Here is a 14453-nt window from a genome sequence, read left to right as displayed (position 1 = left end):
AATGGTAAAGGACTTTAGTTCGAAAAACTTTATTTTTTTTCTTGCAGTTGACATTTTCAATCAGCATTCTACAAAAGTGACCCATGGTCCAGTATACTGTAGGTGAGAGGGATACAGGTAGGGGTGTATGAGCTGACGGTGTGAACACTAGCTAACAGCTGTAGCCAAGCCTGTAGTTGAGGATAAGGAAGAGAGCATCTGTAGTGTATCTTATAGACTATCTATGCATCTCAAATGTCACCCTATTGTCCCATATGGCTCGCTACCTTCACTTAAAAGGGAATAAGGCTCTGGTCAAATGTAGTGCACAATACAGGGAATTGGGTTCTAGTCAAAGTAGTGCACTATACAGGGAATAGGGTGTCATTTGGAGACAATGTGACAAAACAGAAAGGTCAGAGGGGTGTACCACTATGGGTACTCTTTAGGGGTGTGAGGATCTGTGGAGCATACCACTGTGGGTACTCTACAGGGGTGGAGACTGACATAGACTACCATGCTTTACTCTACAATCGCCTCATGCACTGCAAAGTGTGTTGCCTGGGTAACAGCAAGAAGTGCATTCCATGTTGGTGTCATCATCCCGTTTTTTTTATGTAGTTTTTTTTTCTTCTCAAATACAATTATTAATTTCACATATCATCCACGTAATGAGCAACACATTTTTGTTCAAACAAATAAAACACAGAACATGTGACGACATTAACAGTAGAGCATACACTAAAAACAATATAATAGAAAATTAAACTAACTAAAGGGTTTCACAAAATGAGAAGGTTCAGGTTTGTCTATCGAACAGCACAGGTGTTTTTGTAGGGTGATGTGTGTTACTTGTTTACAGGTACAGGTTCTGTATTGCTTTAGTGTCTTTGTGGTAAAGCTCTTTACACCAGTGAGTCAGACTGAGATAATCTGGTGTGTGCGTTAGGAAAGGTGTGCAAGGGACACAGGTGGTAGTTCAAAGTTCAGAGGTCATTCTTCTACAGTTAATAACCCCAAAACAAATCATTACGTTACATTCTCCTCTGAGTGTTACACATCCTCCATCGGCATCGTACATTCTCAGGGTCTCCACTCTGTCTTCTTTACAGTTCAGCATCCATCTACCACCGCCATTTTGGATCAAATCCTCCTTTCACCAGCATGTCCAGTTTCTTAGCTAACGAGGCAAGTCCCATTCAGGATAGATCACAGTTGAGTACAGTAGGGCTGATTGGAGACATAAAAGAGCTGCATGCAAAACCAGGGCCAGAGTCTACTGGTTCATGGACTGGAGCTGGTGAGTCCAGTACAATCCAGTTTGGTCGTCTAGTGAAGCTAACTGTTGTTTTTATAGTGTTCGACCACTCGTTAGAAGGTCAAACAGAAATACATGAATATTAATTAGATTGCAGATCACACTAACCCCTGATTGGTTGGTTGGTAGAGGCAAGGGGAGGAGTCCCAAAGGTCTACCAATGACACGAAACACAAGAAAGCCATTATGACACATTGAGGGGGAGAAGGGTCTAACTCTAGCAGTCTCCTTTTTGGACTGTGGATAGGTTAAATCCTCTTCAAGATTTTCCTGTCAGATTTAGATTTAGCAACTGAGATAGATGCTTCTCATCTATTGTCCAGAGCAAGGAGAGGTGCAGGACGGTTGAGTGAGGAGAGATGCAGGACGGTTCAGTGAGGACACTGCCTCAGGACATGGGCGTTGGTTGATTAGGTGAGGAGATGCAGGGAGGAAGGTCTACTGCGTAATCATGAGGTTGCGTAAAATGGCTAAAATATCAGTCTGTGCTGTTATGACACTGAGGTCGGAATTGTACGGGTGTGTGCGTGTTACACTATGAGTGGTCCGCGGCGTGGTGTGTGAGGTGTTTGTTTGGGACTCTGGCCATCCCTAGTCTCCGCCCCCTGCTCCTCCAGGTTGATATTACTGGTTGAGGCGTGGTGGGGGAGAGGCTCCAACACTGGCCTATAGCCTCCCAGATACATCAGACCTGAGAGAGAGAGAGAGAGAGAGAGAGAGAGAGAGAGAGAGAGAGAGAGAGAGAGAGAGAGAGAGAGAGAGAGAGAGAGAGAGAGAGAGAGAGAGAGAGAGAGAGAGAGAAGACAAAGGATATAAAAGAAAAACAACATGTTGAGGACTGTTCTATTATATCGCCGTCTAGTGGGTGATAATGGTAGTGTCTAAAGTCTGTGGCGGACCAGTCTAATTGGAGGGAAAGTGGTAAAAGGGGATACCTAGTCAGTTGCGCATGCATTCAACCAAAATGTGTCCTCTGCATTTAACCCAACCCCTCTCAGAGAGATGTGGGATGACGTCATCGGCAACCAGGGAGCAGTTGTTGCTGGGGGCTAACTGCCTTGCTGAAGGTTAACTGCAGATATTTACACCTTGCTGGCTCGGGGATTTGAACCAGCGACCTTTCAGCTACTGGTCCAACATGCTTATCCGCTAGGCTACCTACCTGGTCATTGCAATGGGGAGTTAAAGTCAGGCCTATTGAGCCACATGCACATTCAATAAGGGACCTATCCCAACTTCAGAAATGTGCACAAAACACTTTTACCAGATGTGTTTCTCAAGTTGGGATTCGTCCCTGAAAGACAGGTGAGTTACGGTAGCTATATGCAGGGTTTTGTACCAGCCTAGCACTTAAAGCACCTGATTCAACTAATCAAGGTTTTCTTGAGGATTAGTCAATGATGGATGATTGAGTGCTGGGCTGAAACTAATATAAACACCGTTTGGCTCTCCAGGAGAAAGGTAAGACATCACTGATCTAGATCACGCTATGGCTATTTACCAGGTAGTGGTTATTTACCAGGTAGTGGTTATTTACCAGGTAGTGGCTATTTACCAGGTAGTGGTTATTTACCAGGTAGTGGCTATTTACCAGGTAGTGGTTATTTACCAGGTAGTGGTTATTTACCAGGTAGTGGCTATTTACCAGGTAGTGGTTATTTACCAGGTAGTGGCTATTTACCAGGTAGTGGTTATTTACCAGGTAGTGGCTATTTACCAGGTAGTGGTTATTTACCAGGTAGTGGCTATTTACCAGGTAGTGGTTATTTACCAGGTAGTGGCTATTTACCAGGTAGTGGCTATTTACCAGGTAGTGGTTATTTACCAGGTAGTGGTTATTTACCAGGTAGTGGTTATTTACCAGGTAACGGTTATTTACCAGGTAGCGGTTATTTACCAGGTAGCGGTTATTTACCAGGTAGTGGCTATTTACCAGGTAGCGGTTATTTACCAGGTAGTGATTATTTACCAGGTAGTGGTTATTTACCAGGTAGTGGTTATTTAACAAGTGGTTATTTACCAGGTAGTGGTTATTTACCAGGTAGTGGTTATTTAACAAGTGGTTATTTACCAGGTAGTGGTTATTTAACAAGTGGTTATTTACCAGGTAGTGGTTATTTACCAGGTAGTGGTTATTTACCAGGTAGTGGCTATTTACCAGGTAGTGGTTATTTACCAGGTAGTGGTTATTTAACAAGTGGTTATTTACCAGGTAGTGGTTATTTACCTGGTAGTGGTTATTTAACAAGTGGTTATTTAACAAGTGGTTATTTACCAGGTAGTGGTTATTTAACAAGTGATTATTTACCAGGTAGTGGTTATTTACCAGGTAGTGGTTATTTACCAGGTAGTGGTTATTTACCAGGTAGTGGTTATTTACCAGGTAGTGGTTATTTAACAAGTGGTTATTTAGCAGCATGTGTCTATTTACCAGTTACCAGTTATTTACCAGGTAGCAGTAATTTACCAGGTAGCGGTTATTTACCAGGTATTTACCAGGTAGTGGTCATTTACCAGGTAGTGGTTATTTACCAGGTAGCTGTTAATTACCAGGTAGTAGTTATTTACCAGGTAGCGGTTATTTACCAGGCAGCGGTTATTTACCAGGCAGCGGTTATTTACCAGTTATTTACCAAGTAGCCAGGTAGTGGTTATTTACCAGGTAGTGGTTATTTACCAGGTAGTGGTTATTTACCAGGTAGTGGTTATTTACCAGGTAGCGGTTATTTACCAGGTAGTGGTTATTTACCAGGCAGCGGTTATTTACCAGTTACCAGTTATTTACCAGGTAGCAGTAATTTACCAGGTAGCGGTTATTTACCAGTTACCAGTTATTTACCAGGTAGCAGTAATTTACCAGGTAGCGGTTATTTACCAGGTATTTACCAGGTAGTGGTTATTTACCAGGCAGCGGTTATTTACCAGTTATTTACCAAGTAGCCAGGTAGTGGTTATTTACCAGGTAGTGGTTATTTACCAGGTAGCGGTTATTTACCAGGTAGTGGTTATTTACCAGGTAGTGGTTATTTACCAGGTAGCGGATATTTACCAGGTAGCAGTTATTTACCAGGTAGCAGTTATTTACCAGGTAGCCACGTAATGGTTATTTAAGATGTGGTTATTTGCCAGGTAGTGGTTAGTTAGTGGTCATTTACCAGGTAGCAAGGTAGTGGTTATTTAAAATGTGGTTATTTGCCAGGTAGCGGTTATTTACCAGGTAGTGGCTATTTACCAGGTAGTGGTTATGTACCAGGTAGTGGTTATGTACCATGTATTTATCTAATATACAGTGGTTATGTACCATGTATTTGTTTGGTATGCACTGTTATGTACCATGTATGCATTTAGTGGGCAGTGGTTATGTACCATACATTTATTTAATAGGTGGTGGTTATGTACCATACCTTTATTTAATAGGTGGTGGTTATGTACCATGTGTTTATTTAATAGGTAGTGGTTATTTACCAGGTATTTATTTAATAGGTAGTGGTTATTTAACAGGTATTTATTTAATAGGTAGTGGTTATTTAACATGTATTTATTTAATAGGTAGTGGTTATTTAACAGGTATTTATTTAATAGGTAGTGGTTATTTAACAGGTGGGGGTTATTTACCAGGTAGCCATGTCGTGTTTATATCCCAGGTAGCCATGTCGTGTTTATATCCCATGTAGCCATGTCGTGTTTATATCCCAGGTAGCCATGTCGTGTTTATATCCCAGGTAGCCATGTCGTGTTTATATCCCAGGTAGCCATGTCGTGTTTATATCCCAGGTAGCCATGTCGTGTTTATATCCCAGGTAGCCATGTCGTGTTTATATCCCAGGTAGCCATGTCGTGTTTATATCCCAGGTAGCCAGGTAGTAATTATTTACCAGATAGTGGTTATTTAACAGGTAGAGCAGTCTCCAGTGTCAATAGCGTGAGCCTATGGTTTTAGTTTAGTGAATATCCTCTGACCTACCAGCTAGCCACAGCTATAGCCATACCTATTCCTCAATGTGCACAGGGCACGAATCCGCATCTGTCCATCCGAAAGGGAGCAGAGAGAGAGAGAGAGAAAGAGAGAGAGAGAGGGACATCGAAGAGGAGACGGAAAATATGAAATGATGGATAAAGGAGAGAAACAGAGAATAGAACACATTTACGGCACAGAGAATTCAAATACCACAAAGAGAAGGGGTGAGGGGGCGGGTGGGTACAAGGGCGACCAAGGGACTGGGGTCAGAGGTCAATAAGTTGGGAGTTACGTGGAATGGGAGGAGCTAAGGCTTCGTCTGTAATTATTAAAATAGGGACTGTTCTCAAGTAGCCAGATGTCTAAATCTTTGCGTTCACTCTGCGGCTTGAGCCTTGTAACAACAAAAGGTCAGAAAACAGGGACTAATAGTTTGAGAGTTGGTGGCCGCAGAAACATTGCCCATGTTAGAGCGCTTACAGAGATAAAGTTAAAGCAACGTTTTTTCAATGGTTTTGGATACTTGTTGTTCTTGTCAAAAGCAGCACCTGGATCTTGACACACTGCCTGGTGCTGGGATTTTCTCTTGAGAAACAAAGCCTTTCACCCCTCCCTCACTGTAACCTGCTTCTGGTCAGCACAACAGAGGGGCACATCTAGCAAGCAAGGGAGAAGCAGAGGAGAGGGAGATATGGATGGAGGGAGGGATGAGTGGAGGGATGAGTCGCAGACGATTAGCAAAGCGGCTCGGAACTGGCAGACACTGAACATGAACTTGGAGCTCTGGGATGAACCGGATAGAACACCCACACGCGCTCTCTCACACACACACACACACACACACACACACACACACACACACACACACACACACACACACACACACACACACACACACACACACACACACACACACACACACACACACACACACACACACACACACTCACAGACAAACAGAACACGGACAAATAGAACACCACAAAAGCTCACACACAAACAAATGAAACATGGTCAAACACACACACACACACTCTCACATATCCACAATCAGACACACTCACAAACATAAAGACACGCACACAGGAGTTTTTTTTTTACTGTGGGTAGAGTAGGAAGAGATTGCACAACTACCCGCTATTGAGAAAAACAACAACAGACGACAACCACAACAGTGAAAGAAGGGTGGATGATGAGAAGGAAGCCTCCTGTTCTAACTGCTGAAAAAGACATGCTGTCAGTGTTCGGTATGGATGGATCCCACTGCTGACGCCAATTACAGCCTGATTTAGTCTGGCTCATTCATTCCCTTCCTGCATCTATTTACTGAGCCCTTTGAGATGAAACAACAGTAGTAGACAGACATTTGAAGGGCAAATGTTTATGCTAAACAAATCTTGGCTAGATACATCGGAGCCTCAGCTTTGACTTAAAGCTCTGTAGACCTGTCTGTCTGCCACTTCCTGCCCTCTCCACCCTCTCAATCTACCCTGACTTCTGTTTTTCCTCTCGTCCAGGATCCCTCGCTCACTTCTTATTTCCTTACACTGACACCCATTTCTCTCCCCATTCGCCCCAGACTCAGCTCTGATTGGTCCATGTTCGGTAGGTTGCCACTCACCGGCGAATCGGCAGTCGGGAACCTGCTCATTGTCCAGCCCCCCCAAACAGTGCGTGTCGCAGAGGGCGACGCCCTGATTGTTATTGGCCAACTCTGGACACCTGCTCCGCCCACCTGCAAGCGAGGGCAAAGGTCAAACAACAGCAGCCAGGCACAGCAGGGGACGGGGCCAGGGATGTAGCTAGTTTCTTTTGTGTGTGTGTGTGTGTGTGTGTGTGTGTGTGTGTGTGTGTGTGTGTGTGTGTGTGTGTGTGTGTGTGTGTGTGTGTGTGTGTGTGTGTGTGTGTGTGTGTGTGTGTGTGTGTGTGTGTGTGTGTGTGTGTAAAGTAAAGGAGGGCATGGGATAGATCATGTGATGGTGATGAGTAGCATGTGGCTCAGCAGGCTCAGAGGATGCACATGGAAGCTGGCACACGGTGCAGCAGGGACAGATACATGCAAACATACATCATATGCACATGAACATATATAGAGACAGGATTCCTTTGGTTTCCTTATGAACTCATTTATTCATTGTTTGTTATTGTTTATTTAATGCCCACAACCAATGGCAACACTCCATATAAACACACACACACACGTCTTACTATACTTGTGAGGACTTTTTGGTGACCAACAATTGATTCCCATTCAAAATCTTATTTTCCCTAAACCTAACCTCTAAGCCTAAAATAGCCTTTTTACATGTTAGAAACGGCTAAATATCCTCACTTCTCTGAATTTTAGTTGGTTTAGTATTCTTGTGAGGACTTCTGGTACTCACAAGTATAATAAAAACGTGTACACGCAAGTACAGTAAAACATGAACACAGGCACACGCACACACAATTATAGTCAAATGTGGACACACGCACACACACACACAATTATAGTAAAATGTGTACACACGCACACACACTATTATAGTAAAATGTGTACACACGCATACGCACGCACACACATGCAAACCGACTACGGCTGGAGAAAAATAAATATTAAGAAGTTGTATACTAGTCAGAACATGCATGGTGATTAAGATGTCACAAACATACACACAAGATACACAAACATGCAGACATACAAACATTTAAACACACATTCATAAATTACACACACACATTCAAACTCCGGGGTCACACACATTCAAACTCTGGGGACACAGAGAGGCAGGGTTAGAGATTGAAGCCCAATTTATCACTTTGGAGTAGAGGAAGAAGAGAGGAGGATGAGGAGATGGAGTATGACTCCACAGAGAGAGAGAGAGAAAGAGAGAGAGGCTCACACTCACACAAATACACTGTACATACAACTGCATATTAGGGTGTGGAATCTAAGCAGCGCATGCAGAGCACAGCAGGCAAACACACAAGCATTGGCAAGCTAACAACCCACACACATACACAGCTGACCTGGATACAAATACTATTTAGGGGATTTCAAGTACTTTCAACGACATTTGGAAGTAAGTATTTAAATACTGTATATTTTATTTGAAAAGACAAGTAGTTGAATATTGGAATGTATTTGTAAATACACTTGGAAAGTATTTTAAAATACTCAAATACACTGACTCAAATATACTCCAATTTAACCCAGGTATTTGAAAATAGTATTTGAAAATACTTTCCAATAGTATACTCTTTATAGGAAATTGTTTGAAAATAATTTCAATAGAAGTAGGCTCATTTATTTTGGTCACAGTATTAGAAAATACTCAAATACACATAAAATAGATATTTGAACCAGGTCTGACTGACACACACACACACACACACACACACATACAGAGCAAACTGAGCCAACTGCACAGGTGCAAACGCATGATTTGGGATGATTTCACCGATGGCCAGTATTTTAGTCCACTTTTTAATTTACAGTAGAGAGAATCTAGCATGGCACCACTTAAAACACCCTGCTATCTCACTAATAATGGTCTTTCTATGTTAGATCAAAGTATAGGGTGCTGTAATAGGGTAGTCAGTCACTAGAATGCCATGTTAGAAAGGACAAAAGTGGAAATGTCGTCAGAATTGATGAGGAGGCTTTAAGATTAGTGGATAACATTGTATTAGTGGTTAGACTGCCCCATACTTCTGTCCTTTCCAGCATGGCCAAATAGTGAGGAGGGTAAAACAGAGGAGTCAGAGGTGAGAGGGGAAAGGTCAATAAAGAGGTCACATAGTTACCCTGCTCGTGGGAAGGGGAGGGGCAGTCTTCCTCTGTGACATCATTTCCCTGTGAGAAGGAGAGAGACAGTTGGATTTATTTTGTAGTGTATATTTTACAAGTTTTGTATCTACAGTGGGGCAAAAAGCATTTAGTCAGCCACCAATTGTGCAAGTTCTCCCACTTAAAAAGATGAGAGAGGCCTGTAATTTTCATCATAGGTACACTTCAACTATGACAGACAAAATGAGAAAAAAAATCCAGAAAATCACATTGTAGGATTTTTTATGAATTTATATGCAAATTATGGTGGAAAATAAGTATTTGGTCACCTACAAACAAGCAAGATTTCTGTCTCTCACAGACCTGTAAGTTCTTCTTTAAGAGGCTCCTCTGTCCTTCGCTCGTTACCTGTATAATGGCACCTGTTTGAACTTGTTATCAGTATAAAAGACACATGTCCACAACCTCAAACAGTCACACTCCAAACTTCACTATGGCCAAGACCAAAGAGCTGTCAAAGGACACCAGAAACAAAATTGTAGACCTGCACCAGGCTGGGAAGACTGAATCTGCAATAGGTAAGCAGCTTGGTTTAAAGAAATCAAATGTGGGAGCAATTATTAGGAAATGGAAGACATACAAGACCACTGATAATCTCCCTCGATCTGGGGCTCCACGCAAGATCTCACCCCGTGGGGTCAAAATGATCACAAGAACGGTGAGCAAAAATCCCCGAACCACACGGGGGGGACCTAGTGAATGACCTGCAGAGAGCTGGGACCAAAGTAACAAAGCCTACCATCAGTAACACACTACGCCGCCAGGGACTCAAATCCCGCAGTGCCAGACGTGTCACCCTGCTTAAGCCAGTACTTGTCCAGGCCTGTCTGAAGTTTGCTAGAGAGCATTTGGATGATCCAGAAGAAGATTGGGAGAATGTCATATGGTCAGATGAAACCAAAATATAACTTTTTGGTAAAAACTCAACTCATCGTGTTTGGAGGACAAAGAATGCTAAGTTGCATCCAAAGAACACCATACCTACTGTGAAGCATGGGGGTGGAAACATGCTTTGGGGCTGTTTTTCTGCAAAGGGACCAGGACGACTGATCCGTGTAAAGGAAAGAATGAATGGGGCCATGTATCGTGAGATTTTGAGTGAAAACCTTCCATCAGCAAGGGCATTGAAGATGAAACGTGGCTGGGTCTTTCAGCATGACAATGATCCCAAACACACCGCCCGGGCAACGAAGGAGTAGCTTCGTAAGAAGCATTTCAAGGTCCTGGAGTGGCCTAGCCAGTCTCCAGATCTCAACCCCATAGAAAATATTTGGAGGGAGTTGAAAATCCGTGTTGCCCAGCAACAGCCCCAAAACATCACTGCTCTAGAGGAGATCTGCATGGAGGAATGGGCCAAAATACCAGCAACAGTGTGTGAAGACTTACAGAAAACGTTTGACCTCTGTCATTGCCAACAAAGGGTATATAACAAAGTATTGAGATAAATAAGTATTTGGTCAATAACAAAAGTTTTCCACCATAATTTGCAAATAAATTCATTAAAAATCCTACAATGTGATTTTCTGGATTTTTTTTTCTCATTTTGTCTGTCATAAGTTGAAGTGTACCTATGATGAAAATTACAGGTCTCTCATCTTTTTAAGTGGGAGAACTTGCACAATTGGTGGCTGACTAAATACCTTTTTGCCCCACTGTATATCCATTCATATAGTCTAGGTACATTCCACCAATTCGGTGCCTTTTGAGAAGTGCAACTTGGGTCCAAAAAAACTTTCATTTCATCTCATTTAAAAATTCTGTCACAAAGAGCATGTTAAGTGCCAAATTAAGTAACAGGGTTGACGATTTCATCTTAAAATCAGCCATAAATTCCCTTGTGACAGGGGGAATCTTGTTGTTTGCAACAGGAGTGCCAATTAAATGGAAGTGTCACCCATCTCTACAATATATATATATATATATATATATATATATATATATATATATATATATATATATATTCTAGCCTGTCTATTGTTGGGGAATAATCAGAATTAGGTGGTAACATAGATAAGATGTTTTATATTCATTATATGCTTGTGAGTTACTTCTCATCAGAATGTCTATTTTTGGATAATACTGTTGGCCGGTTGCAGTTATCTGTTCTCTGACATGGGGTCAGTTACTTGGGCCACAGAGAGGGGAGGGGTCAAGCTTGTCTTCATATGTAAACATATCTTTTAAATCAATTATCTCTTGGCTCCACAATGTCTGTGTGCTAGTCACTGTGTCTCTGTGATCTTGTCAAGGAGGGATATATGCCTGTTGATAGGACTATAAAACAAAACCTGAGAGCGAGAAAAGACCATAGTTTAGGAGACAAAGCTGAATGATAATTTATAGCCAATGCTGTCTGGCTATGTGTGTCTTTGCTATAAAGCAGGGGTGTCAAAGTCAAATGGACGGAGGGCCAAATAAAAAATTTTGCTACAAGCCGAGGGCCGGACTGTTCGAATGTTCATTGAAAATTTTTTAAATGACGCATATAGTCTAGTGAACCTCATTGAACCTACTGAAAACCTAACAAATATATTCCAATATGATCAGATAAATAAAGCAATATTTTCTTATGGCTCTGTCAGTAATCTTTAATTTTCAACAGACACAAAAGACAAATTTCCTTTATATAAAAATCCCCATAACATGAACATTAAATGAAAGAAACCGGTATTCAAGGCACCATCAGTAGCCTATATTTTCTATTTTAGCAAAAGTGGGCTAAATTTACTTCAAAGAAAAAAACAATAATAGCAATTTTCTATCATCCACTCAACTGAAATATTTTTAAAATATAATTGGATTGAAATACAATAAAATAAAGTGCAAAAATCTATTAATCAAAAACAACACTTTGTTTAAGGAGAAGTAACATGCAGTGAAAACAAATATTAAACTTTAACTTTTAAACTTGAACTGAGTAAAAACTCTAAATATGTGATTGCACAGTAATGTTCACTTGTTTGAGGTTGAGGGTGATACTTGGTGGTGTCCCATCTTTTCCACAAGTTCATCAATGTTCGGGGTAAGGCTCTGAGCTGAGGAAATCCTCAGAATTGAGTGGAGGTGTTCAGCAGTAAGTCGACTTCTGTGTGATGTTTTGTTCAAGTTCATCAAAGAAAACAGTTGTTCACACAGGTATGTGCTGCCAAACATAGACAACGTTTGAGCAGCCTGGATGCGCAGCTGGGGCATTGTGTCGGGAGGAAACGGGCGAACTCCGCAGCACCCACTGCCGCATATTTTGCCCTCAGTGCATCATTGCATTGGAGGTCAATCAACTCCATTTGGAGGTTTGGTGGTGAGCTTTCCACGTCAACAGCAAATGGGTTACCGAGCAGTTCCAACCTGCTTTTTTGTGCTTCAAAGTCAGCAAATCGGCGTCGAAAGTCAGCGGCAAGCATACCTATTTTATCAGCCAACTGTGCGCTCGGGAACGCACTGGTAGAGAGCTTCTCTTTCATGGTCTGGCAGCTGGGAAAGTGGCTCAAATTTTCTTTCCGCATCTGCGTCTCCCACAGAGTCAGTTTGGTTTTAAATGCCTTCACTGTACTGTACATATCAGAGATGACACGATCCCGACCCTGCATCTGCAAGTTCATTGCATTCAGATGACTCGTAATGTCACACAGAAAAGCCATTTCACACAGAAACATTTCGTCTCGGAGTTGTGTTGTGTCTTTCCCTTTGCTGTCCAAGAACAGACAAATCTCCTCACGAAGCTCGAAACATCTTTGAAGCACCTTTCCCTGGCTTAGCCATCGCACCTCTGTGTGATAAGGCAAATCACCATGCTCCGTTTCTAACTCCGTCAGAAATGCCTTGAACTGGCGGTGATTCAAACCTTTGGCTCTGATAAAGTTAACTGTGCGCGTGATGATGCTCATTACATGCTCCATTTTCAAGGCTTTACCGCACAACGCTTCCTGGTGTATGATACAATGATAAGCTGTCAGCTCACCTGTCGCGTTTTCCTCTTGCATCTTTTCCCGTATCTTCTCCACCAGTCCGCTCCTGTGTCCACACATCGCAGGTGCTCCGTCGGTTGTCAAACCCACGAGTTTTTCCCAAGGCAGCTCCATCTCATTTACACATCTTGACACCTCTTCATACAAATCATGCCCCGTAGTTGTGCCATGCATAGGACGTAAAGCCAAAAACTCCTCTGTCACGCTTAGGCTGGAGTCCACTCTGCGGATGAAAATTGACAACTGGGCAATGTCAGAAATGTCGGTGCTCTCATCCACAGCCAAGGAATATGCAATGAAATCTTTTCCCTTTTTCACAAGCTGCTCTTTTAGATTGATGGGCAACTGGTCTACTCTCTCGGCAATGGTGTTTCTGCTCAGTTTCACATTTAAAAAGAGTTGCCTTTTTTCTGGGCAAACTTCGTCACAAACTTTAATCATGCAGTTTTTGATTAAATCCCCCTCCGTAAATGGCCGGGCTGATTTAGCGATCTCTTCTGCCAAAATAAAACTGGCCTTGACAGCAGCCTGGCCTTGTGATTTGGCTTTTTTGAACAGAGCCTGTCGAGATTTGAGGCCTCGTTTTAATTCCTCTGCCTTTTGTAGCCTTTGTTCCATGTCCATATTCTTGTTTTTGTCCGCGTGTTTCGTTTCATAATGTCGTCTCAGATTATACTCTTTCAGTACCGCCACACTTTCTCCACACAGAAGACACACAGGTTTTCCAGCTACCTCCGTGAACAAATACTCCGACTCCCACCTTGTTTGAAACCCCCGGTTCTCAGTGTCCACCTTCCGTTTTGCTTTTTTTGATGGGTATCTGAAAGTTAATTTTACTGTGATGCTGACAACTGCTGTGCCAATAAATATTGAAATGAAGCAGCCTACTGCTCGGTGCGTCACCGTTGCATTGTGGGAAATGTAGTATTGGTGCGTGTAAAAGATCTGCGGGCTGCCGGCTTGCTGCGGTCTGCGGGCCGGTTCTAATAATAAATCAAGATCATCCCAGGGGCCGTAAAAAACCTTCCCGCGGGCCGGATGTGGCCCGCGGGCCTTGACTCTGACATATGTGCTATAAAGGATCTCAGTAGCAATGTGTAAGGACTCTCAGAGAATTCATTGATAGACACTGAATTGATCTGAGAGTCACAGGGATGTGATGGAGCTCATATAATTAAAGATGGACTTTATGATAACTCTGATTTGTGTGTGGTTCGCTCTCATGATTTGGTAAATACAGGACGTTTCCACGACACTATCTATGGGTAACAGGGTTGACATGTTATCCTCGACCCGCTCAGTTTTCCACCACAAAATAAAAAATGAAAATGGCCAAAAAGAGTAGAACCAGCTCAACTGATTTAACTCTATGATTTGACTATTCGATTTTAAGTAATCTAAAGA

General features: G+C 42.3%; 1 protein-coding gene across 8 annotated transcripts in view; it reads right to left on the bottom strand.

Moving 5' to 3' along the window:
• Nucleotides 1–14453, bottom strand: part of LOC124040395 (E3 ubiquitin ligase RNF157-like) — a 36744-nt gene continuing 22291 nt past the window's right edge. For 3 of the 8 annotated variants that reach the window (XM_046357547.1, XM_046357546.1, XM_046357548.1), the window contains exons 16-18: nt 9042–9090; nt 6877–6990; nt 1–1988 (exon numbers count right to left, since the gene is read on the bottom strand). In XM_046357547.1, coding sequence (XP_046213503.1) covers nt 1828–1988; nt 6877–6990; nt 9042–9090 — 324 coding nt within the window. In that variant the 3' untranslated portion in view covers nt 1–1827. Of the gene's footprint in view, nt 1989–5261; nt 5322–6876; nt 6991–9041; nt 9091–14453 lie in introns of all 8 variants that reach the window. The other 5 variants (XM_046357553.1, XM_046357555.1, XM_046357549.1 and 2 more) reach the window with 4 other exon arrangements.

The sequence above is a fragment of the Oncorhynchus gorbuscha genome, linkage group LG07, assembly GCF_021184085.1.
Source record: "Oncorhynchus gorbuscha isolate QuinsamMale2020 ecotype Even-year linkage group LG07, OgorEven_v1.0, whole genome shotgun sequence".
Lineage (NCBI taxonomy): Eukaryota > Metazoa > Chordata > Actinopteri > Salmoniformes > Salmonidae > Oncorhynchus > Oncorhynchus gorbuscha.
This window is presented reverse-complemented; position numbering and strand designations above follow the sequence as displayed.